We start from the raw sequence: 24,230 nt of genomic DNA, 5'->3' as shown, positions 1-24,230 counted from the left end.
CTTTCTCTCTCTCTGCCCCACCCTCCCCTGCTTGTGCTCTCTTTCTCTCTCTCTCAAAATAAATAAATAAACATTAAAATAAAATGTATAAAAAATATACACTGGCTCATAAAACAAGTTGAGAAGGAATCCTCCATTCTCTATCCCTGAAAAAAGATTTATAAAACTTTTCTATTTTTTCCCTTGACTATTTGACAGAATTCACCCATTGGGGCCTGAAACGGTCTTTATAAACTTGTTCTGATATCACAATTTCTATTAGAGATATATAAGGATATTCAGATTTTCTATTTCTTCTTGTATTATTTTTTGATCAGTTATTTTTTAGTCAAAATTTCTATTTCACCTATATTGTTACACTTGCTGGCATAAAGTTGTCCATACTCTATTATGCTTTTAAAGTCTGTACGATCTGTGTGATAAACCTCCTCCTGCATTCCCAATATTGGTAATTTGTAGTTTATCTTTCTTATATTGTAACAGTCATCTCTGCTCTTATCTTTATTATTTTCTTCCTTTCACTTATTTGGGTTTATCTTATTCTTTTCTTAGCTTTCTGAAGTGGAACCATAAGTGAATGACTTAGGGTCTTTATTTCTAATGTTAATATTTAAAATTATGTTTTCCCTTGAAGAGTACTTTACTATATCCACCTTTTTTATTGTCACTCAACCAAAATATGTTCTTATTTCCAAGTGATTTTTGTCTTTGATTTATAGATTATTTAGAAGCATGTTTATTGTACAGTTTTCTAGATAATTACTGATTTCTAATATATTTTGACTGTGATAATATACAGTACTTTACTTTGATCTCTTAAACAAAATGAGAGAATGTACACCTGAAAAAAAAATGTTCATTCCATGGTTGTTCAATATGGTGTTCTATAAATGTCAATTAGATAAGGCAAGTTGGTAGGGTATTTCATACTTTACCTCCAATTATTTTTTTTATTTTTATCTGTTTGTTTTATCAATCACTGAAAAAGATGTTATAAAACTTTCCTACTATGTCTGTGGTCAATTTTTTTCATCTTCTATATCTCCATATTATTATTTTTCATCTAGTTGTTTTATAATTGCTGAGGGAGGTCGCAAAAAAGTTCCTACTACAGAGTACTGAATAGAATCATCCATTTTTTCCCTTTAATTCTGTCCATTTTAGTTTCATATCCTTATTTATCTCTGGTAATACCCTTTTTCGTTATGTTTATTTGATATTAAAATAAGCAAATGAAGCCGTCCTCTGCTGTTTGTATGGTATATTTTTCCTATGCATTTATTTATATTGTATCATTTTTTTATATTTCAAGTGCTTTGGTATTAAGCAATATATAATGGAATCTTGCTGTTTTCCCCACTCTGTCAATCTTTGCCTTTTAATAGGAGTAAACATTAAAGGGACAGTAAACATTTTTTTGTTAAAGGATCAGATAGTAAATATTCTGAGCCATGCTGCTTTCTGGTGCTCCTACTTACTTCTGCAGAACAGCAACCTCAGACGAAATGTAAAAAATGGGTTTTTGGCCTGCAGGCTTTAGTTTGCTAACTCATGGTCTAAATACTCCTAGTTAACATCATTAACATTTAATATAATCATTGGTAAGAATATCTTAGCCCTTCCATTTTACTGTTTTCTGTTTCTACCCTCTGTTTTTAAACTTGTGTTACCACTTCTTGACTTTAGATTATTTGAATTTTTTTTTTTTTTTTTTTGGTATTTCACTTTAATATGTCTATTGGCTTTGGGCGCTGTCTCTTGGTAGTTTTGCATTTTATTTTTAGTACTTATTTTAGGAGACTGTAATATATGTTGAAAAACTTTCACAGTCTAGTCAGAATTTACATTGTGCCACTTCACATGACATTTAGAAATCTGGCAACTATTAGGTCCCTTAATTCATCTTCCACTAACCAGGCAGGGAGAAGAGGAGAAGGAAGGAGGATGGTATCAGTAAGGAGGCTCTATAAAATATGAAATAATATTTGGACCCGCTGTAAAAAACACACTCTAAAATTGGCTTAATTAGTGGTTTGTAATCACTAATGCTGAGAGAAACTTAGATCAACATTGACCTGTCAGAATACACACCTATCTAAAAAGAGTTATTTCAAAATATAATTTCAAATAGTATTCAACGCTGACAATCTATGTAGAAAGTATATCACAGTCTGCTTGAGGTGAAAGAAACAAATTATCTGTATGCAATTAGTAATTTGTATACATCGGGGATTGGAATTCATATGAAATTGTAACACAACAGATTTCAGTATGTTTGGCCTACAGCAACTAAAATGTTATAGGATTAGCAAAATATATTTCTTAAGTACTAAACAATGCTTTTTAAAAAATATTACATGTTGAGCAAAAGAAGTCCTGGGTGAGAATCTGGCTGAAAATTATATTTGATCACTTTAACAGTCTCTTCCAGTCTGATAATAAAGTAGTTCTTCAGCTTTAAACACTTCACATCTGCAACTGATTTCATTCTTTCAGCCAAAAGATGCATTTATGCTGCCACCATTACATTTTCAGAAGAGTTTAAATTACAAAACTTGAGAGAGCTTCAAAGCAATACTTAATCTAACCATTCTGATCTTGATGACTCTGTTAAAAATAACTTAGGACACGAAACAGAAGAGAAACCCTTCACAAAATTGATAACAATTGTTCTTAAATCACATTATTTTAAATTTCCTTTCATAAATCAAATATACTAACCTGAGGATTTGAGCATTTTATCTGAAGTGACTCTAGGTCAACATGGAGACAGACAACAAATGAATGCCTTGTATCAGGTCCTGTAGCAAGTAGTTTTTGAGATGTAACAGCTAGAGTAGAGGTACAACCCATAGGTTCCACTAGGCAAAGTGTCACTTGTTTTCCAAAAAGGGTATACATGCTGAAATGATGCAAGCTGATAGTCCAAGGAAAAGCATTACCTGATAATGAGAACAAAAGGCAGTAGAGAAGCACACATATAAAATATAGTTGCCGCTTGATAGTAAAGGGTCTATTGTCTATTTTTGAAATGTGAAACATTTACTATAGCATCAAAAAAGCAAATATACTATCCCAGAGACAAATGTGGTAAATAATTTAACTGCTATTTAAAAGTAACCTTTGATAAATGTTAACATTTGCATTTATTATAACACTACTGTAACAATAATTATATACATTATACAACACGCAGAAATAGCAACACACTCCTATATCAGTAATTATATATATTGTAAAACATGTAGAAATAGAACTTAAGGAAATGAGATACAGATATAAACAGAAGTTCTGACTTCCTCTTCTTTCATCCTAGTGGATTGCATTGTGCAACTGCTGGGGATGTATTCATTTTACCTTGGAGACCACAGAAAATGTGTTCTATTGGGAAAATACAATGATTTTTGCATGGAGTGAAGGTGACCACAGATCTAGCTGAGGAATAAGAGAGGAAAAAAATAATCTATTATGGTCTCTTGGACTACCTGTACCAGAATCAGGTGCGTCCTTATATAAGCCACAGATTGCTGATTTTTAATTTGGACTTACTTAATCAGAATATCTGGGGGTAAGACCCAGGATGCATTTTGATATCTTCATTCTTATGTATAATATGTTATTTTTAAATAAAATATACTTGAGAAAAAATAAGCACTCATAAATTTCAGGAGTAAAAGCAAAATTCCTTTTCTTCTTTTATACTTTTTATTAATGTACCAAAGATTGATATAAATTATGAGATAAAGCCATTTTTTAATGCAGCTATAAAGTACTTTGTGAAATGATTTTTAACCGTATACTTAGTATTGGAATATTTATTAACACTTATTCTTTAGATGTCAACTGATGCAAATTAGATTACTATGACATAGTGTTGACTTTGCAGTTCTACTAGCACTTGTATGTGTAGATATTGTAGACATCTTTTTAAGTAGCCAAATTAGTTTTAATAAATTGAAAATACTTAATTTCTAATTAGAGAGTTACTAGTACCCCACTGAAGATAAATTAGGAAATAGAATAAAGAAGAAAAATCAAAATCAGTCATAAACTAGAAAATATAAAGAAGGAAAGTTAAAACCAGTCAAAATGAAACATACTAATGCCTCAATAAAGATAAATTAGAAAATAAATAAAAAAGAAAAATTGAAACTAGTCAAAACCCTGCTGCTCCAAATAACTATTAATGTAGTTTTATTTCCTTCTTGTTTTTTCTCCGTTGTGTTGGATATGCCCACACAGAGCCAGGGTCACACTGTATTTTTAGATTCAGGTTATTTTCCAATGCTTAATTACTGAATCATTTATATTTAAATTCCATATATATGGGATATTTATTTATATGTAATATAAATAAGCATTTAAACTATAAATGGTGATATTAAGTAGATTCAGATTCTTACAAGTTTGAACACTCAAAATACCTTGACCAAATATAGCTCATAAGATTAAAACTAGAATCTTTGAAATTGAGCCTTGGATAATAGAATAAATCTAGCTACACAGGAGGCCACAATAACTTGACTGGAAACAAGGAAAACTGCATAATAATGTGTGGTCAGCACTGTGGTACTGTGCCTGTCTTAAGACTTAAAATATTTGCCCCCAAGAAAGAATGACAAACTTTAAATCATCTGTAACTAATTCTAAAATTATTTTAAAACCTACACAAAGTGCTATGCTATTTACAAAATAAATGCTTTGCCAAATTTGTCTTAAAATATTCTGGAATGATTTCAGGTCACATATTTTAAAACTGGTAGTGAGCTATATATAGTTTCTCAAATTTTATGTTACCCAAGAAATGTTAAATGGTAGTTATGTTGGATGAAGAGCACCACATTTAAATTTGTTAAATTAAGAATGAAAATCCCAAATGACATTAGTACTATCTCTTATGTGTCTCTGCTTCTTCTTTGGAATGAGACCAATAATTGAAATTTCGTATATCATATTCTAAGTCTTAAACAGAACCTTTAAAACAATAGTTTATGCCCATTTATTTAGTATGCAGATTGTCTTTTTAAAAAGCACACTGTACCTAGAAGATGAGATCTTAACATGTAATGACAAAAATTCCTACAATTAATCATTCTGAAAAAATTATCAAAACAACAAATCGTTAGCTGCAAAAATATTGCTTTTACATGCACATGCACACAAAATAAAAACACCTTATCATTTATAACACTGGGAATATAATGTTCTAGGTATCCCTAAAATATGCTCAGACATCCACAAATGACATTCCAGAATCATTCATGATTCTGAGACCTTCAAGACTAGTATTTTACTTGAATTGTAAAGTTCTAATGCTGTAACATGTTTTATTTTAGATAAACTATTGATGGAAGAATTCACAAGTTTTCAAAGTATCTAAAAGTAGCAAGAAAACTAAAAACAAAAAAAAAATTGGTAATGCCATTTCTGTGTGAATTTGTAAAAACACTGTTTTGGACAGAGAAAAAGATATCAATAAAATAATTTTCAAGAAAATGACAAATACACAATGATGTGACTCATATTAAATAATCTGAAAGAGCATAATATAACTGGGCTATGGGGAAAAGTAAATACATAAAGAAAATTCGGTAAGACTGTGTGCTACATGTGTCAACAATGGGGAAGGGGCACTGGACTTCATTAGACAATATTAAGTTACAACTGAGAGAAATTTTAAAAATTATCAGTGTGGATTTCCTTACATTGTATCGCATGATGATTTCACACATATTAGAAACAGAAGATAAAAAACAGGTTAAGTAACATGAAAAATTACACATATATTACACACACACTCAAAAATTCCTATCATCAACGTTGGGGTTAGTAAACAGTGACTAATTATCAGACCCTCATCACATGAATTATAAATTTACTTTCTGATCTTGAATCTTGGTGGGTAATGATCAATAATCTGAAAGGTCTTTCCCTTTCTAAAGATGCTCTACTAGACTACAGGAAAAACTGTACATACTTAGGATCAAGGTGAATCACTTTACAAACATTAATATGGCACATAAAAGTAGGTCAATACTGGAGATACTCTCATTTTTCTTTTTTTAATCTTAGTCACTAAATGTCTTTATAGGCAAACAACAAAAATGTCTTCTAATTTGTTTCCCTTATGTCCCACAATTCAGCATGACTCAGGCAGGTTTTTATTTCAAATATGAATTGATAATGACATAAATATTTTATTATCTAATGTGAGGTTAACATTTTGGAGGCAGATACACTTTATTCTACATACATAAATGAGCCAAATCTGCTGCCATTGTTTTCCCAAACCACTTAGCACTTGACTGATTTAAGACAGTTAATACAAAGGGTTCTTTAATTCTAAGTGATGTTAATTTAAATAATGAATATAACAAATTTTCCTGGCAGAGAGCAGCCAAAATGTCTATAAAACAGGTAAAATGAAAAAGAGTAACCTATAGATTTGCTCTGCAGCCAAGAATTCTACATTTGGAACTTACATAACTCAACACAAAAAAAAACCAAATAATTGACAATTAAAAAATGGGCAGAGGACCTGAACAGATATTATTCTAAAAGACATACAAATGATCATACGTATGTGAAAAAATACTCAATATCACTAATTACAGGAAAATGCAAATCAGAACCACAAAGAGATACCATCTCTCACCAGTAAGAATGGCTAATATCCAAACAGCAGGAAATAACAAGTACTGGTGAAGATGTGGAGAAAAGGGAACACTTGTGCGCTGTTGTTGGGAATGCAAACTGGTGTAGCCACTATAAAGAACAGTATGGAAATTCCTCAAAAAATTAAAATGAGTTAACATATGATCCAGGAATTCCACTGTTGGTTATTTACCCAAAGAAACAAAAGCGCTAATTCGAAAAGATATATGAATACCTATGCTTATTTCAGAACTATTTAAAACACATAAGATATTCAAACACATTCTGAAAGAAAAACAAACATACATTCTCTTTTTACTCCCTTCTCCATATTTTATATATATGTTGTAATATTTACATCTTTTTATTCATAATTTTCTCTAATTATGGCTATTACTTTTCCAGTTAAAGAAGTCCATTTAAAGTTTCTTGTAAGGCTGGTTTCGTGGTGATAAACTCCTGTATCTTTTGTTTGTCTTGGAAACTCTCTTCTTCAAATATGAATGATAATCTTGACATAATTTTCCATGTTTGAAGTTAAATGACAATCATATTAACATAGACGATTTACTTAGGATGTTATATAAGAACCTCATGGTAACAAGAAACCCAAAACCTATGATACACAAAGAAAATAAAGAAAGACAAACATAGCACAACAGATATGCATCATTCACAAAGGAGAGGAAGAAGAAAGGAACAAAGAACTACAAAAACCACCAGAAAACAAAATTTTTAAATGGCAGTAAGTAAGTTCATACTTATCAATAATTACTTTAAATGTAAATAGTCTAAATGCTCCAAGCAAAAGACATACTGCAACGGAATGAATAAAAATCAATACTCATCTACATGCTGCCAACAAAAGATTCACCTCGGACCTAAGACACATATAGAATGAAAGTGAAGGGATGGAAATACATCCACTATGTAAATGGAAGACAAAAAGTCGAGGTAGCAATACTTGTGTCAAACAAAACAGACTTTAAAACAAAGACTGTAACAAGACAAGGGCATTGCATAATGACAAATATATCAATCCAAAAAAAAAAAAAACATATAACAATTGTAGGTACTCAAGCAACAATGGGACACCTAAATATATTAAGCAAATATTAACAGACATAAAGAGAGAAATTTATGGTAATAATAGTAGAGGACACTCCACTTATACCAATGTATAGATAACCCAGATAGAAAATCATTAAGGAAACAATGGCTTTGAATGACACAATGGACCAGATGGATATAACAGAAATATACAGAACGCCCCATCCAAAACCAACAGAATATTGCATTCTTTGCAACTGAACATGAAACACTTTCCAAAAAATCACATTATAGGCCATAAAACAACCATCAATAAATTTAAAAAGAATGAAATGAGAATGGGAAGCAGGAGACAGATGCACAGCTTTCAGTAACTGAAAACAGCCACCTCCTCAGAGAGAGGAAGGCATTCATGCAAAGCGCAAGTGTAGGTAGGTGTTGTCCCGAACTGTATCCTTATGAAAAAGGAGATGCACATTTCTAAATGCATTTCATGAAAGCCTTTTGTATATATAGCTTGTGTTTTGCTACTACATGTAAACATCATGATTAGCAAATAAAAATACTTTTATAAATGCTTTCAAAAGATTGAAATTATACCATGTATCTTTTCTGATAACTATATGAAGCAAAAAATAAATCACATGAAAAAAAAGTGTAAAAAACACAAACAAATGGAGATGAAACAACATGATACTAAACAACCAATTGGTCAACGAAGCAATCAAATAAGAAATAAAAAAATACACGGAGATAAGTGAAAATGAAAACACAAAGGTCCCAAATCTTCGGTATACAGTGAAAGCAATTCTAAGAGGTAATAATACAACAACACAAGCATTCCTCAAGAACCAAGAAAAAGCTTAAATAAACAATCTAACCTTACACCTAAAGGAACTAGAAAAAGAAGAAAAAACAAAACCCAAAGGGACTAGAAGTATGAAGTAATTAAGATCCAAGCAGAAACAAATGACAAAGAGACCCCCTCCAAAAAAAAAAAAAAAAAAATCAATGAAACCTAGGGCTAGTTCTTGAAAAGATAAACAAAACTGACAAACCCTTAGCCAGACTCGTCAAGAAAAAGAGAAAGGACTCAAATAAATAAAATCAGAAATGAGAGAAGTAACAACTGACACAAAAGAAAGACAAAAGATTGTATCAAACTACATGGCATGTAATATTAAAAGTTACATGCCAACAAACTGGACAACCTAAAAGATATGGATATGGATAAATTGCTAGAAACATAACAGTCTTCCAAAACTGAACCATGAAGAAATAGAAAATCCGAACAGACCATTTACAAGTAACAAAAGTGCACTGCCAATCAAAAAACTACCAAAAACCACAAGTCTAGGATGAAACGGCCTCACAGGTGAATTCCACCAGACACTTAAAGAAAAGTTAATACCTATTCTCTACAAACCATTCCAAAGAATACAAGACAAATGAAAGTTTCTAAATACATTCTATGAGGCCAATATTACGCTGATAGCAAAACCAGACAGACACCAAAAGAAAAAAAAAAAGAGAAAAAAGGAAAAGAAAAAGAAAAGAAAGAAAAAAGAAAAAGAAAAAATAAAGAAGGAAAGCAAGCAAGCAAGCTACAGGCCAATATCCCTAAAAAACATAGATGCAAAAATCTTCAACAAATAATAGCAAACTGCATACAACAATATATTAAAAACATAATCCACTAAGATCAGGTGTGACTTATTCCAGGATGAAAAGATGGATCAATATTTGCAAATCAACCATCACCATGTATCACATCAACAAAAAAAAAGGATAGAAACCCTACGTTCATTTCAAAAGATGTAGAAAAAGCATGTGACAAGATTCAATATCCATTCATGATACAACACCTAACAAATTGGGGTTAGAGGGCAGACTTCAACATTATAAAGGTCATATGAAAACCCCCCAGCTATCACAGTCAGTGGCAAAAAAATTGAGAGCTTCCCCTAGAAGGTTAGGAACAAAATAAGGATGTCCATTCTCACCACTTTTACTCAACATAGTACTGGAAATCTGAGCTAGAACAATCAGATAAGAAAAAGAAATAACAGGCAACTGTAGCAGAAAAGAATTTAAACTGTCACTGTATTCAGATGAAATGATACTATACACAGAAAATCCTGAAGACTCCACCAAAAAACTACTACAAGGAATAAACGGATTCAGTAAAGTGGCACAATACAAAAGTAATGCCTAGAAATGGGTAGCATTTCTATACACTAAGGACAAAGAAAGAGATACTTTAAAAAAAAAACCATCCATTTATAAAACTGTACCAAAACGAATAAAATATCTAGGAAAAAAACAACCAAAGAGGTATAAAACCTGTACTCTGAAAACTATAAAACGCTGATGAAAAAACTAAAGACAAAGCAAACACAGAAAAAGATACTGGATGGATTGGAAAAATACTGTTAAAATGTCCATGGCACCCAAAGCCATCTACAGATTCAATGCGATCCCTATCAAAATACAAATGGCATTTTTCACAAAACTAGAATGAAGAATGATTAACATTCGTATACAATTACAGAAAACTCCAAATAGCCAAAACCACCCTGAGAAAGAACAAAGTTGAAGGTATCACAATACCAGATTTCAAGATATGCTACAAAGCTATATATATGAAAACAATATGGTACTGGCACAAAAAAAATCTACATAGATAAATGGAACAGAATAGATAGCCAAGAAATAAATACATGGTCAATCAATCAATTCAAAGGAGGCAAAAATATATAATGGGGAAAAGACAGAATTTTTAAAATATGGTGCTGGGAAAACTGTACAGCAACATGTAAAAGAATGTAACTGGACTACATTCTTTTTTTTAACGTTTATTTTGAGAGGGGGAGAGAGGGAGAGAGAAAGAGAGAGAGAGAGAGAGAGAGAGAGCGTGTGCGCACAAGCAGGGGAAGGGCAGAGAGAGATGGAGAAAGAGAATCCCAAGCAGAATCCATGCTCTCCACACCGAGCCAGGTGCAGGACTCAATTACACAAACCATGAGATCGTGGCCTGAGCCAATATCACAAGTCAGATGCTTAATCGACTGAGCCCCTCAGGTACCCTTAAAGTGGACTACTTTCCAAAATCAAACACAAAAATAAACTCAAAATGGATTAAAGACCTAAATGTAAAACCCGAAACCATAAAAATCCTAGAAGAGAGCACATGCAGTAATTTCTCTAACACTGGTGGTAGGAACTTTTTCAAGATACATTTCCTGAGACAAGAGAAATAAAAACAAAAATAAACTACTGAGACTACATCAAAATAAAAAGCTTACTTTTTTTTAAATTAAAAAAGTATAAAAATAAAAACCTGCACAGCAAAGGGAATAATCAACAAAACTAAAAGGCAACCTATGAAAAGGAAGAAGATATTTGCAAATGCTGTATCTGATAAAAGGTTACCATCCAAAATAAATAAGAAATTCTACAATACTCACACACAAAATGAATAATCCAATTAAAAATGGGCAAAAGACATGAACAGACATTTCTCCAAAGACATACAGATGACCAACAGACACATGAAAAGATGCTCAACATCACTCATCATAAGGGAACTGAAAATCAAAACCACAATACAGCAAAAAAAGAACCCTTATGCACTGTTGGTAGGAATGCAAATTGGTGCAGCCACTGTGGAAAAGACTATGAAGGTTACTCAAAAAATTAAAAATTGAAATACCATACGATACAATAAATTCACTCCTGGGTATTTACCCAGAGAAAATGAAAGTACTAACTCAAAAAGAAATATGCAAACTTACATTTATTGCAGCATTATTAGAACAGTCAAGACATAGAAGCAACTTGAGTGTCCATCAACAGACAACAAATGGATAAGGAAAATGTTCTGTGTGTGAGTATACATACACAATGGAATATTACACAGCCATAAAAAAGAGATCATGCATTTGAGACAAGATGGGTGGACCTAGAGGATATAATGATAAGTGAAATAAGTCACACAGAGTAGGCAAAGTGTCATATAATTTCACTTTTATTTAAGAAGCAAAATGAAGAAACAAAGATAAAGGAGACAGATACAAAAACACACTCTTAAATACAGAGAACAAACTAGTCGTTGCCAGAGAGAAAGAGGGTGAGGGAGGTGAAATAAATGTGACTGTCACAGACTTATCCTGAGGAGCAGTGAGTAATGTATAGAATTGTTGACTAATTATATTGCACAACTCAAACTAGTAAAATGTCGTTAATTATGCTTTAATTAAAAAGGGAAGAGAAAGGGGATGCATGGGGGGTTCAGTCAGTTAAGCATCTGACTTTAGCTCAGGTCATAACCTTGTGGTTTGTGAGTTTCATCTCAGCACTGAGCCCTAAAGAGCTCAGAGCCTGGAGCCTGCTTCGGATTCTGTTTCTCCCTCTCTCTCTCTCTGCCCCTCCCCAGCCCCCCCTCAAAAATAAACATTAAAAGAAAAGGAAAGAAATGAAAAATGTAGGCCACAATAGTAGATTCATGGTGGTCTAAGGAAAAATAAAATGAGCCTATCAACAGAAATTAGCCAACCTGAAAAAAAAGAAAAGATATTGAAGAATTAACAGAGCCACAGAGACCTAAAGAACAACATCAAACATACTAATATAAAAGTGACATAAGACCCAGAAGGCAAGAGGGGCGCCTGGGTGGCGCAGTCGGTTAAGCGTCCGACTTCAGCCAGGTCACGATCTCGCGGTCCGTGAGTTCGAGCCCCGCGTCGGGCTCTGGGCTGATGGCTCAGAGCCTGGAGGCTGTTTCCGATTCTGTGTCTCCCTCTCTCTCTCCCCCTCCCCCGTTCACGCTCTGTCTCTCTCTGTCCCAAAAATAAATAAACGTTGAAAAAAAAATTAAAAAAAAAAAAAAAAAATAAGACCCAGAAGGCAAGAAAAAGAATAGAAAAATATTTGAGGAAACAATGCCTGGAAAATCCTCAAATAGATAAACAGCATTAATACATATATCCAACCAATTCAAGTCCAAAGACGATAAATACTAACACACTAACTCCTAGATTTATTATAAGCAAATTGGTGAAAATTAAAAAACAAGAGAAATTCTTGAAATCAGGGAAAAAAACCCTAATTCGCATATAGTGGAAACTCAATATGTTTAAAAGCTGATTTTTATGTAAAATAATGGGAGTTCAGAAGGCAGTATGATCAATAACAGCGAAATCATGAAAACAGCAAAAATGTCCATCAATAGATGAATGCATAAAAAGAAAGTTGTATGTATGTATGTATGTATGTATGTGAGTGTGTCTCTTTCTCTATATATAGACACACACAATTACGTATATTGTAGTAATATTCCAGAGTGTATGTGTGTGTATATATATATATACACATGTATCCATATATATACAAGTACACATATACATACATACATACATACACACAATGGAATATTAGTCATAAAAATGAATAAACTCTCACCGTTTACAATGACATGGATGGAGGTAGAGAATATTATGCTACGTGAAATAAGTCAGTAAGAGAAAGACAAATACCATATGATTTAACTAATATGTGGAATTAAAGAAACAAAACAATTACAGGGAAAAAAAGAGAAAGAGGAAAACTAAGAAAATAACTCTTAACTATAGCCAACAAATGGATGGTTACCAAAGGGGAGATGGGATGGGGGGATGGGGGATGGATGAAATAGGTGATGGGATTTAACGAGTACACTTATAATGATCACCAGGTGTTTGTATAGAAGGGCTGACTTACTAAATTCTACATATGAAACTAACTGAAATTAAAAAAAAAAACTAAGAAAAAAGAAGGGAGTGAAAAATCACATTCCAATGTAGGAAAGAAAATACACTGTAAAGCAAGAACTCTATAGTCAGAAAAAATTATGTTCCAAATATTAAGATGAAAAAAAAAATAATCCCAGATGAACAAAGAGCTGAGAGAACTCATTGCTAGCAAAGTGCCTTATGAGAAATACTAAAGTAAGTCCATCAGGTGTTAATTCAAACCCACAGGAAAAAATGAAGAGAAATGGATATGATCAACATGGTTTAATATGAAAAAGTACAAATGTATTATTTCCCATTTCTCTTATGTTCTTTAAAAGGCAATTAATTATATAAAGCAATAAATATAATACTGTATTGTTATGATTCATAGAGATATAATCTGTGTGAACAGAATGGGGTAGAGAACTATCTTAGAACAAACTCTCATAATTTACAAGAAATGAACTAAAAGGGGAGTTAAAATAGTGGAGTAGGAGGAGGATCTTATGTTTGCCTCATCCCTCAAACACAGCAAGATAATTATCAAGTCATTCTGAAAACGGAGGAAAACGATATGAGAATAGAATCAACAGCACAATTAGAAGGAGAAAAGAGGCCATATCGTGGAAGGCAGGAAGTGAGGAGATGTGATTTGGGGGAGAAAAGAATCGTGGGTGCTACAGAGGGGAGAGAGCTCTGATCATGGAGAGAGGGAGGGAGAGAAGCATGCAGATGATTCCCCAAGAAAAACACTTTCCCAAAACCACTGACTGGGGAAATGAGAGGGGCTGATTATTTTAAGCTTTTTACAAGCAATGGAACTCAAAGCCTAAAGTTTTAGAAGTCCACACCATCACTCCAGTCAAGCCTGGTGAGTGTAGTGGTGCTCCTATGGAGAAGGAGGGCAGAAGTCTAAGGGTGAGCAGTGTGTTCTGAGACTCCCCTGGGTCATGCTGGTAAAGACAGTTCCCCTTCTTGGAGTGCATTTGATGCTACTGTCTCTCAGGGGACAAAAGAGTTGGTGGGGCACCATTGTGTGGCTGCATTCATTAGCAAATGAGCTGAGACACCGACTGAGGGCAGCTAACCTGGAGTCTAGCTTTTTGTTGAGCCTCAGCAGACTCCCAAACCGCTGCACGTTGGTGCAACTGCCCTTCTAGAACAAAACAGCACCAGCTACAGCATGGTGAAACCCTCGCACAGAGGATGAGCATGGGTCCAAGCCATGCCACATTCCTAAAATTTGGAGTTTTGAAACCCACACATGTGCCTGAGGTAAAACACAGGAGCTCTGCACTACCAGGCAGTCAAATGACTCAGACAGAGACACATTGAAGGCAAGCATCTGACAAAAGCCTGGGATGCAAGAGAGGAGATTGCTCTTCTCTGAGGGCTTCCTGAACAGTGGAAGGTACAACCTCCCCCTCCAGAGAAGAGAGCAGGCTGATGTTGTTTTTATCCCAGGTATCATCATAGCCAGATTTCAGTAAGTGGAGGTTTGAGCTGATGACACTAAGCCCCACTCCCCACCCCCCTTGTGTACTGCAGGTGTCTTTTTTACTAGGGCAAGTGTGATTGAGAGCCAGAACAACAGTGGACTTCTTCCCCAGAAGACCAGCACAAACACCCCACATGTTCCAGGTCTACTGACCAAAGTGCTGCAGAGCTTCAGCTCTAATGGAAATAAGACAAGGCACATGCTTTCCTAACACACAAAAGACAAAGTCATAGACAAAATGCAAAGACGGAGGAATTCATCCCAAAAGAAATAACAAGAAGAGGTCACAGCCAGGAAGCTGATCAAAACAGATATAAGTAATATGTCTGAACCAGAATTTAAAACAATAATTATAAGGATACTAGCTGAGCTTGAGAAAAACAAAGAAAGAACCAGTGAGACCCTTACTACAGAGATAAAAGACCTAGTCAGGCTGAAATAAAAATGTTATAAATGAGATGTAAAACAGAAAGCATGTAATAAGCACAAGGATAGAAGAATCAAAGGAAGGAATAAGTGATATAGAGGATAAAATTATGCAAAATAAGGATGCTGAAAAGAAGGAAAGAAACATGTTAAATCACAAATGTAGCCTGAGGGAACTCAGCAACTCCATAAAGTATAATAACATTTGTATCATAGGAGTCCCAGAAGAAGAAGAGAGGGAAAGGGAGCAGAAGGTTCGTTTTAGCAAATTATAGCTGAAAATGTATCTAATCTGGGTAAAAAAAACAGACATCCAAATCCAGAAAGCACAGAGAACTTCCATCAAAATCAAAAAGAGCCTGCCAACACTAAGAAATATCATAGTAAAATTTGCAAACTACAAACATAAGGAAAGACTCCTGAAAGCACCAAGAGAAATCACTAACCTACAAGGGAAGACAAAACAGATTAGCAACAGATCTCTCCACAGAAACCTGGCAGGCCAGAAGGGAGTAGCATGATATATTCAACAGGCTGAATGGGAAAAATATGCAGCCAAGAATACTTTATCCAGCAAGGCTGTAATTCAGAACAGGAGTAGAGATAAAGAGTTGCCCAGGGGCGCCTGGATGGCGCAGTCGGTTAAGCGTCCGACTTCAGCCAGGTCACGATCTCACGGTCCCTGAGTTCGAACCCCGCGTCAGGCTCTGGGCTGATGGCTCAGAGCCTGGAGCCTGTTTCCGATTCTGTGTCTCCCTCTCTCTGCCCCTCCCCCGTTCATGCTCTGTCTCTCTCTGTCCCAAAAAATAAATAAAAACGTTGAAAAAAAAAAAGAAAAAAAAGAAAAAAAATAAAAATAAAAAAAAAAGAGTTGCCTAAATAAAACCTAAAGAAGTTTGTGACCACTAAACCAGCCTTGCAAGAAATATTAAAGGAGACTCTTTGAGTAAGAAAGACCAAAAGCAACAAAGACTAGAAATTAACAGAGAAAATCTCCAGAAAAAAATGACTTTACAGGTAATACAATGACACTAAATTCATATCTATCAATAATCACTCTGAATGTAAATGGACTAAATGCTCTAATCAGAATACACAGGATATCAGAATGGATGAAAAAAATACTCATCTATATGTTAGCTAAAAGACACTCATTTTAGACAGATGCAGACTGAAAGTGAGGGGGGGGAGAAACATCTGTCATACTAATGGACATCAAAAGAATGCTGGAGTAGCCATACTTATATTAGAGAAATTAGACTTTAAAACAAAGACTTAAGAGAAGAAGAAGGGCATCATAAAGAGGTCTATTCAACAAGAAGATCTAACAACTGTAAATATATATGCCCCCAAATATATATATATATATATATATATATATATATATATATATATATATAAATGACAAAGATAAAGAAACTCATTGATACCAATACAATAACATAATAGTAGGGGATTTTAACACACCACCTACAACAAGGGACAGATCATCTATGCAGAAAATCAACAAGAAAACAATGGTTTTGAATGACACACTTGACCAGATGGACTTCAGAGAGATATTCAAAGCATTGCATCCTAAAGCAGAATACACATTCTTTTTGAGTGCACATGGAACATTCACCAGAATAGATCACATACTGGATCACAAATCAGGTGACAAGTACAAGAAGACAGAGATCATACCATGGATATTTTCTGACCACAATGCTATGAAACTTGAAGTCAACCACAAGAAAAAATTTGGGAAGACCACAAATACATGGAAGTTAAAGAACACCCTACAAAATAATGAATGGGTTAACCAGGAAATTTTTTAAAAAACCAAAACTTTTTTTAAGTGGATGCAGATGAAAATGAAATGCAACAGTTCAGAATCTTTGGGATGGAACAAAGGTGGTCACAAGGTGGAATTATATAGCAATGCAGGCTTACCTCAAGAAGCAAGCAAAGTCTCAAATACACAACCTAATCTTAAGCCTGAAGGAGCTAGAAAAAGAACAAATGAAGCCTACAGCCAGCTGAAGAAAGAAAATAATAAAGATTGGAGCAGAAATAAATGATACAGAATCTAAAAAGAAAACATATATAACAAAACTAAGAGCTGATTCTTCGCTAGAATAAGTAAAATTGATAAACGGGCAGTCAGACTTTTCAAAAAAAAAGGAGAAAGAGTATAAATAAAATCATGAATGAAAGATGAGAGATCACAACCAACACCACAAAAATAAAATAATTATAAGAGAATATTATGAAAAATTATGTGCCAACAAATTGGGCAATCTGGAACAAAGAGATAAATTCTTAGAAGCATACAAACTACCAAAACTGAACCAGGAAGAAGTAGAAAATTTGAACAGACCTATAACCAGCAAACAAATTGTATCAGCAATCAAAAATCTCTCAACAAACAAAAGTCCAGGACCATATGTCTTCCCAGGGGAATTCTACCAATCATTTAAAGAAGAGTTTGTCTATTCCTCTTAAACTGTTCCAAAAAGTAGAAATAGAAGGAAAACTTCTAAACTCATTCTATGACACCAGCATTACCTTGATTCTCAAACCAAAGATCCCACTAAAAAGGAGAATTACAGGCCAATATCCTTGATGAACAGGAATGCAAAAATTCCCAACAAGATACTACACAAATTGAATCCAAAATACATTAAAAATTATTCACTGTGATCATGTGGGATTTGTCCTGGGCTGTAGGGGTGGTTCAATAATTGAAAACCAACAAGATATACCACATTAATAAAAGAAAGGATAAGAACCATATGACCCTCTCATTAGATGCAGCAGAAAAAGCATCTGACAAAATACAGCATCCATTCTTGTATTTTTTCAAATATTATTTAAATTCTAGTTAGTTAACATACACAGTGCAATATTGGTTTCAGACACAGAATTCAATGATTCATCACTTACACACCATACCCAGTGCTCATAATAAGTGCTCTCCTTAATAACCATCACCCATCTAGCACCAACCATCCATTCTTGATAAAAACCTCAACAAAGTAGGGATACAGGGAACATCTAAACATCAAAAAGGCCATATACGAAAGACCAACAGCTAGTACCATCCTCAATGGGGAAAAACAGACAGGTTTTCCTTCTATAGGGAAGAACAAGATAGGCATGTCCACTCTCATCAATGTTATTTAACATAGTACTAAAATTCCTAGCCTCAGCAATCAGACAACAAACAGAAATAAAAGGCATCCAAACCAGCAAGGGAGAAGTTAAACTTTCACTATTCCAAGATAACATGATACTCTATGTAGAAAACCTGGAAAGAAAAGACTCCACCAAAAAAACTGCTAAAACTATTACACAAATTCAGCAGAGTCACATGATATAAAATCAATGTACGGAAACCCGTTGCATTTCTATATACCAATAACAAATCAGCAGAAAGAGAAACCAAGGAATTAATCTCATTTACAAAAACACCAAAAACCGTAAGACACCTAGGAATAAATGTAACCAACAAGGTAAAAGATCTGTACTCTGAAAACGATAGAACACTTATGAAAGAAACTAAAGATGACACAAAGAAATGGAAACACATTCCGTGCTCATGGATTACAAGAAAAAATATTGTTAAAATATCTGTAATATTCAAAGCAATCTATGCATTTAATGCAGTCCTTATCAAAATACCACCAGCATTCTTCTCAGAGCTAGAATAAACAATCCTAAAATTTGTATAGAACCACAAAAGACTCTATTCAGTCAAAGCAATCTTGAAAAAGAAAAGCAAAGCTGGGGGCATCACAATTCCACACTTAAAGCTATAATACAAAGCTGTAGTCATCAAGACAGTATGGTACTGGCACAAAAACAGACACAGAGATCAATGCAATAGAATAAAAAAACCCAGAAATGGACATACAACTATATAGTGAAATAATCTTCATTAAAGCAGGAAGAATATCCAGTGGGAAAAAAGTCTCTTCAACAAATGGTGTTGGGAAAACTGGACAGCAAAATGCAGAAAAATAAAACTGGACCATTTTCTTACACTATATACAAAAGTCATTTAAAAATGGATGAAAAACCTAAGTGTGAGACAGGAAACCATCAAAATTCTAGAGGAGAATACAAGCAGCAACCTCTTTGACCTTGGGTGGAGCAACTTCTTACTAGACACATCTCCAGAGGGAAGGGAAACAAAAGGAAAAATAAATTATTGAGATTTCACCAAGATAGAAAGTTCCTACACAATTAAGGAAACAATCAACAAAACAAAAAGGCAGCCTATGGAATGGGAGAAGATATTTGCAAATGAAATATCTGATAAAGGATTAGTGTACAAAATCTGTAAAGAATTTATCAAGCTCAACACCCAAAAAACAAACAATCCAGTGAAGAAATGTAAAGACATGAATAGACATTTTTCTTTTTTTTTTTTTAATTTTTTTTTCAGCGTTTTTATTTATTTTTGGGACAGAGAGAGACAGAGCATGAACAGGGGAGGGGCAGAGAGAGAGGGAGACACAGAATCAGAAACAGGCTCCAGGCTCCGAGCCATCAGCCCAGAGCCTGACGCGGGGCTCGAACTCACGGACCGCGAGATCGTGACCTGGCTGAAGTCGGACGCTTAACCGACTGCGCCACCCAGGCGCCCCTGAATAGACATTTTTCTACAGAAGACAACCAGATGGCCAACAGACACATGAAAAGATGCTCAATATCACTCATCAGGAAAATACAAATCAAAACTGCAATGAGATACCACCTCACACCTGTCAGAATGGCTAAAATTAACAACACAGGAAACAACAGATGCTAGTGAAGATATGGAGAAAGGGAACCCTCTTACAATGTTGGTAGGAATGCAAACTGCTGGAGCCACTATGGAAAAGAGTATGGAGATTCGTCAGAAAGTTAAAAATAGAACTACTGCATGACCCAGCAATCAAGCTACTAGGTCTTTACTCAAAGGATACAAAAATACAGATTTAAATGGGCACATGCACATATAGCAGCATTAACAACAACAGCCAAATTATGGAATGAGCCCAAATGTCCGTTGTCTGATGACTGGATAAAAAAGATGTGGTAAATATAGACACTGGAGTATTACTCAGCTATCAAAAAGAATCACATCTTGCCATTTGCAATAATGTAGATAGAGTATATTATGCTAAGCAACATAAGTCAGTAGAGAAAGACAAACATCCTATGATTTCACTCATAAGTGGAATTTAAGAAACAAAACAGACAAACATAGGGGAAGGAGGGAGAAAAGAAAAGGAAGCAAAGCATAAGAGACTCTTAACAACAGAGAACAAACTGAGTGTCGAGGCAGGGGAAGTGGTTGGGAGATGGGCTAAATGGATGATGGGTATTAAGAAGGGCACTTGTGATGAACACTGGCTGTTATATGTAAGTGATGAATCATTAATTTTTAAGTTTACTTATTTATTTATTCTAAAAGAGAGAGAGAAAGAGAGAGAGAGAGAGAGAGTCAGCAGGGAAGGGGCAGAGAGAGGGAGAGAGAAAATCCCAAGCAGGTCCACACTGTCAGCACAGAGTGCTACCTGGGTTCAATCTGACCAACTGCAAGATCATTAATTCATTCATTCTACTCCTGAAATTAATATTACACAAATTTTAACTAACTAGAATTTAAAACAAATTTGAAAAAAAAAGTTCGGTTTAATCCCTATGCCAAGAATATTACCACATTCAATAAATATTTTTGAATCAGTTAAAAAAGTTTGCGAACTTAAATATTTTAAAGTATATGGCAGACAGGGCATCCAATATTTCCCCCAAATTCTCAAATCTTGACAAAGCTGATTTATCACAGTTGGAAAATTGGAATAAAAACCTGAAACTAAAAAAAAAAAAAAAAAGATTAAGTTAAAATATATCTAAGTTAAAGTGTGATAAACTCAGGAGCATAATAATACAATTCCTACTGTCACCTTTAAAAAAGTATACAGTAGGGTGTATACCCTGGGTGGCTCAGTTGAGTGTCTGACTTCTGGTCAAGTCACGATCTCATGGTTCGTGAGTTTGAGCCCTGCATCAGGCTTACTGCTGTCAGCATGAGACCTACTTGGAATCCTCTGTACCCCCCTTTCTCTCTCTCTCTCTGCCCCTCCCACACACTGGCTTGCTTGCTCTTTCAAAAATAAATACATTAAAAAAAGAGATAAAATCCAGTTTCCTCAGAAAAGAGAACCATAATTATAAAAAACAATACATAGTAAAAAGAAAAACTGATAGAGAAAATAGAATCGTACACTAAAATATACATTTCAGATATAGGAGGCAGTAAAAAAGAAAGATCAGAGGAACAAAATACACAAAACAAAAAATAGCTAATGACCCATTTTATTCAAATATATCAATAATACACAAAATATAGATGGTCTAAACACCTCACTTAAAAATAAGGTATTTTCAGACTGCAAAAAAAAAAAAAAAACAAGACCTAACTAATTACCTTCATTCAAAAACAGAACTACATTTAAAGTAAAAGGATGGGGGGGGGGGACATGGGTTGCTCAGTCAGTTGAGCATCCAACTTGAGCTCAGATCGTGATCTCAACATTCATGAGTTCAAACACTGCATCAGGCTTGCAGTTGTTAGCCTGTCAGCATGGAGTCTACTTTGGATCCTCTCTCCTCCTCTCTCTCTTCCCTTTACCTGTTCACACACTCTCTCTCAAATATCAAATAAAATATTTTTAAAAATTTAAAGTAAAAGGATGGGAAAGATATATCATAAAAACTATAAGCACAAAAATACTGGAATAACTATAATAAATAACAAAATAAATTTAAGAAAGTATTATAGAAAGAAAGACATTTAATAGGGAAATATATGAAGCAAAACCTGACAAGATTTAAAGGCTAAGCAACTAAACAGTAACACTTAAATATCTCAATACTCCACTCTCAATAATAGAATAAGTAGATAGAAAGTCAGCATTGGTACAGAAGAGTATAAAGCAAATCAACCCATTTGATCTAACTGACATACATAGAATGTTGCGCCAACTACTGTAGAAAATTCACTGAAGCACATATGGAACACTCTCTGAAATAGACCATATGATAGACCATAATGCAAGTCTTAATATAGTTAAAAGGATTGAAATTATTAAATATATGGTCTAGACCACAATGGGACTAAATTAGAAAACAGGAAAAAATAGAAACCTGAAATTTTCAAATACATGGAAGTTAAACAATGCATGGTTTCTAAATAACTGAGGGCCAGAGAAGAAAGCATAACGGAAATTCAAAATATTGTGAAGTAAATAACAGTATTTGGAAATTAGAATAATGCTTAAAGAAAAGTTTATAGTATTAAGTGTCTGTATCATACATTTCATATCCATAACTTAAGTTATCCCCTTAAGAAACACAACAGAAAAACAATAAAGCTAAAAGTTGATTCTATGAATAGATCAGCAATGTGATAACACTTTAACTAGACTAACCTCAAAAAAAGGAGAATCCACAACTTACTAAAATGAAGAATTAAAGGAGGAATATTACATCAACCCTAAAGAAATTTAAAAGGATTAAAATACAGTATTGTGAACAATTCTGTATGCCGCAACAATTTAGAAAACTTAGATAAATGGGTAACTTTCTAGACACAATTTATTAAGACTGACTAGAAGAGGAACAGAAACTCTGAATAGACCTAAAACAAATAAAGTGATTGAATTATTAATTCAAAAACTTTCTACAAAAAAAGGTCTACCCATTCCCCAGGGCTTCAAGGGTGATTTCTACCAAAATTAACAAAATAATGCTATTTGTCCAGGAACTCTTCCAGAAACAGAACAGGTGGAAAGATTTCCCAACTCATTCTACAAGGCTAGCATTATCCTGTTATGAAAACCAGGGCAGACGCTGCCAGAAAACTAGAAACTAAAATCTGTCATGAAAATATATACAAAATCCTTTAAAAAAAAAAAAAAAGCAAACTGTGTCCAGTACCATATGAAGAGATGATACACCATAACCAAGCAGGATCCATCTCCAAATCCAAGATTAGTTTAATCATTTAATCAATTAATTATGTAAAACTGATTAATATGCAACATTAAGAGTAAAAGACACACACACCAGTATCTAAATGGTTTCATAAAAGCAAAATTCAAACCATTTCATGGTAAAAAGCCTGAAAAAATTGGGAATAGAATGGATCTTTCTCAACCTGATGAAGGACATCTATGAAAAATACATGGCTACCATAATACTTAGTGGTGACATTCTATAGGCTTTCTCTCTAGATTTGGGAATAAGGCAAGGATATGTGTTCTCATTAGTTCTACGCAGCATTGTACCAAAGATTCCAGCCAATGTACTAAGGTAAAAACAAAAGAAAAAAAAAATGACGTGCAGATTGGAAACAAAGAAGTAACAGAGTCTTTATTCATAGATGGCATGGCTCACTTTATAGAAAATTTCAGAGACTCCACACTAACAACTAGAATAAACAAGTCTGGTGAGATCACAGGATATGAGGGAAATATACAAAATTATACTTTTAGATACAGGCAATGAAAATTTTTAAAAATGAAAATAAGAACATAATTCCATTCACAGCAACTTAAATGCATTTTAAAATTTTAAGAAGGACATGCAAGGCATTCAAGACACTGATATCTGCAAAATACTGCTGAATAAAATTGAAGACATAAATAAAAGGAGAAACATTTTAGGATCATAAACTGAAGGACTCAACATTGTCAAGATGGGAAATATCCCCAATATTTCATTTATAAGTTAAATGCCATTCCTATCAAACTCTTTGCGGGCTCTTTTTTGTAGAAACCAATAAGCTAATGCTT

At 33.9% G+C, this 24,230-nt stretch overlaps 1 protein-coding gene across 12 annotated transcripts in view; it reads right to left on the bottom strand.

The window, feature by feature from the left end:
* The window catches only part of VPS13B (vacuolar protein sorting 13 homolog B), an 804,655-nt gene that overhangs the window by 368,872 nt on the left and 411,553 nt on the right, over nt 1-24,230 (bottom strand). For all 12 annotated transcript variants that reach the window (XM_023248521.2, XM_023248520.2, XM_045050210.1 and 9 more), the window contains one exon: nt 2,722-2,942. In XM_023248521.2, the coding sequence (XP_023104289.2) occupies nt 2,722-2,942 (221 nt within the window). The remainder of the gene's footprint in view (nt 1-2,721; nt 2,943-24,230) is intronic.

This window comes from Felis catus, chromosome F2 (assembly GCF_018350175.1).
Source record: "Felis catus isolate Fca126 chromosome F2, F.catus_Fca126_mat1.0, whole genome shotgun sequence".
Classification (NCBI taxonomy): domain Eukaryota; kingdom Metazoa; phylum Chordata; class Mammalia; order Carnivora; family Felidae; genus Felis; species Felis catus.
Note: the sequence above shows the minus strand (reverse complement) of the source record. Positions and strands in the feature narration are given on the sequence as shown.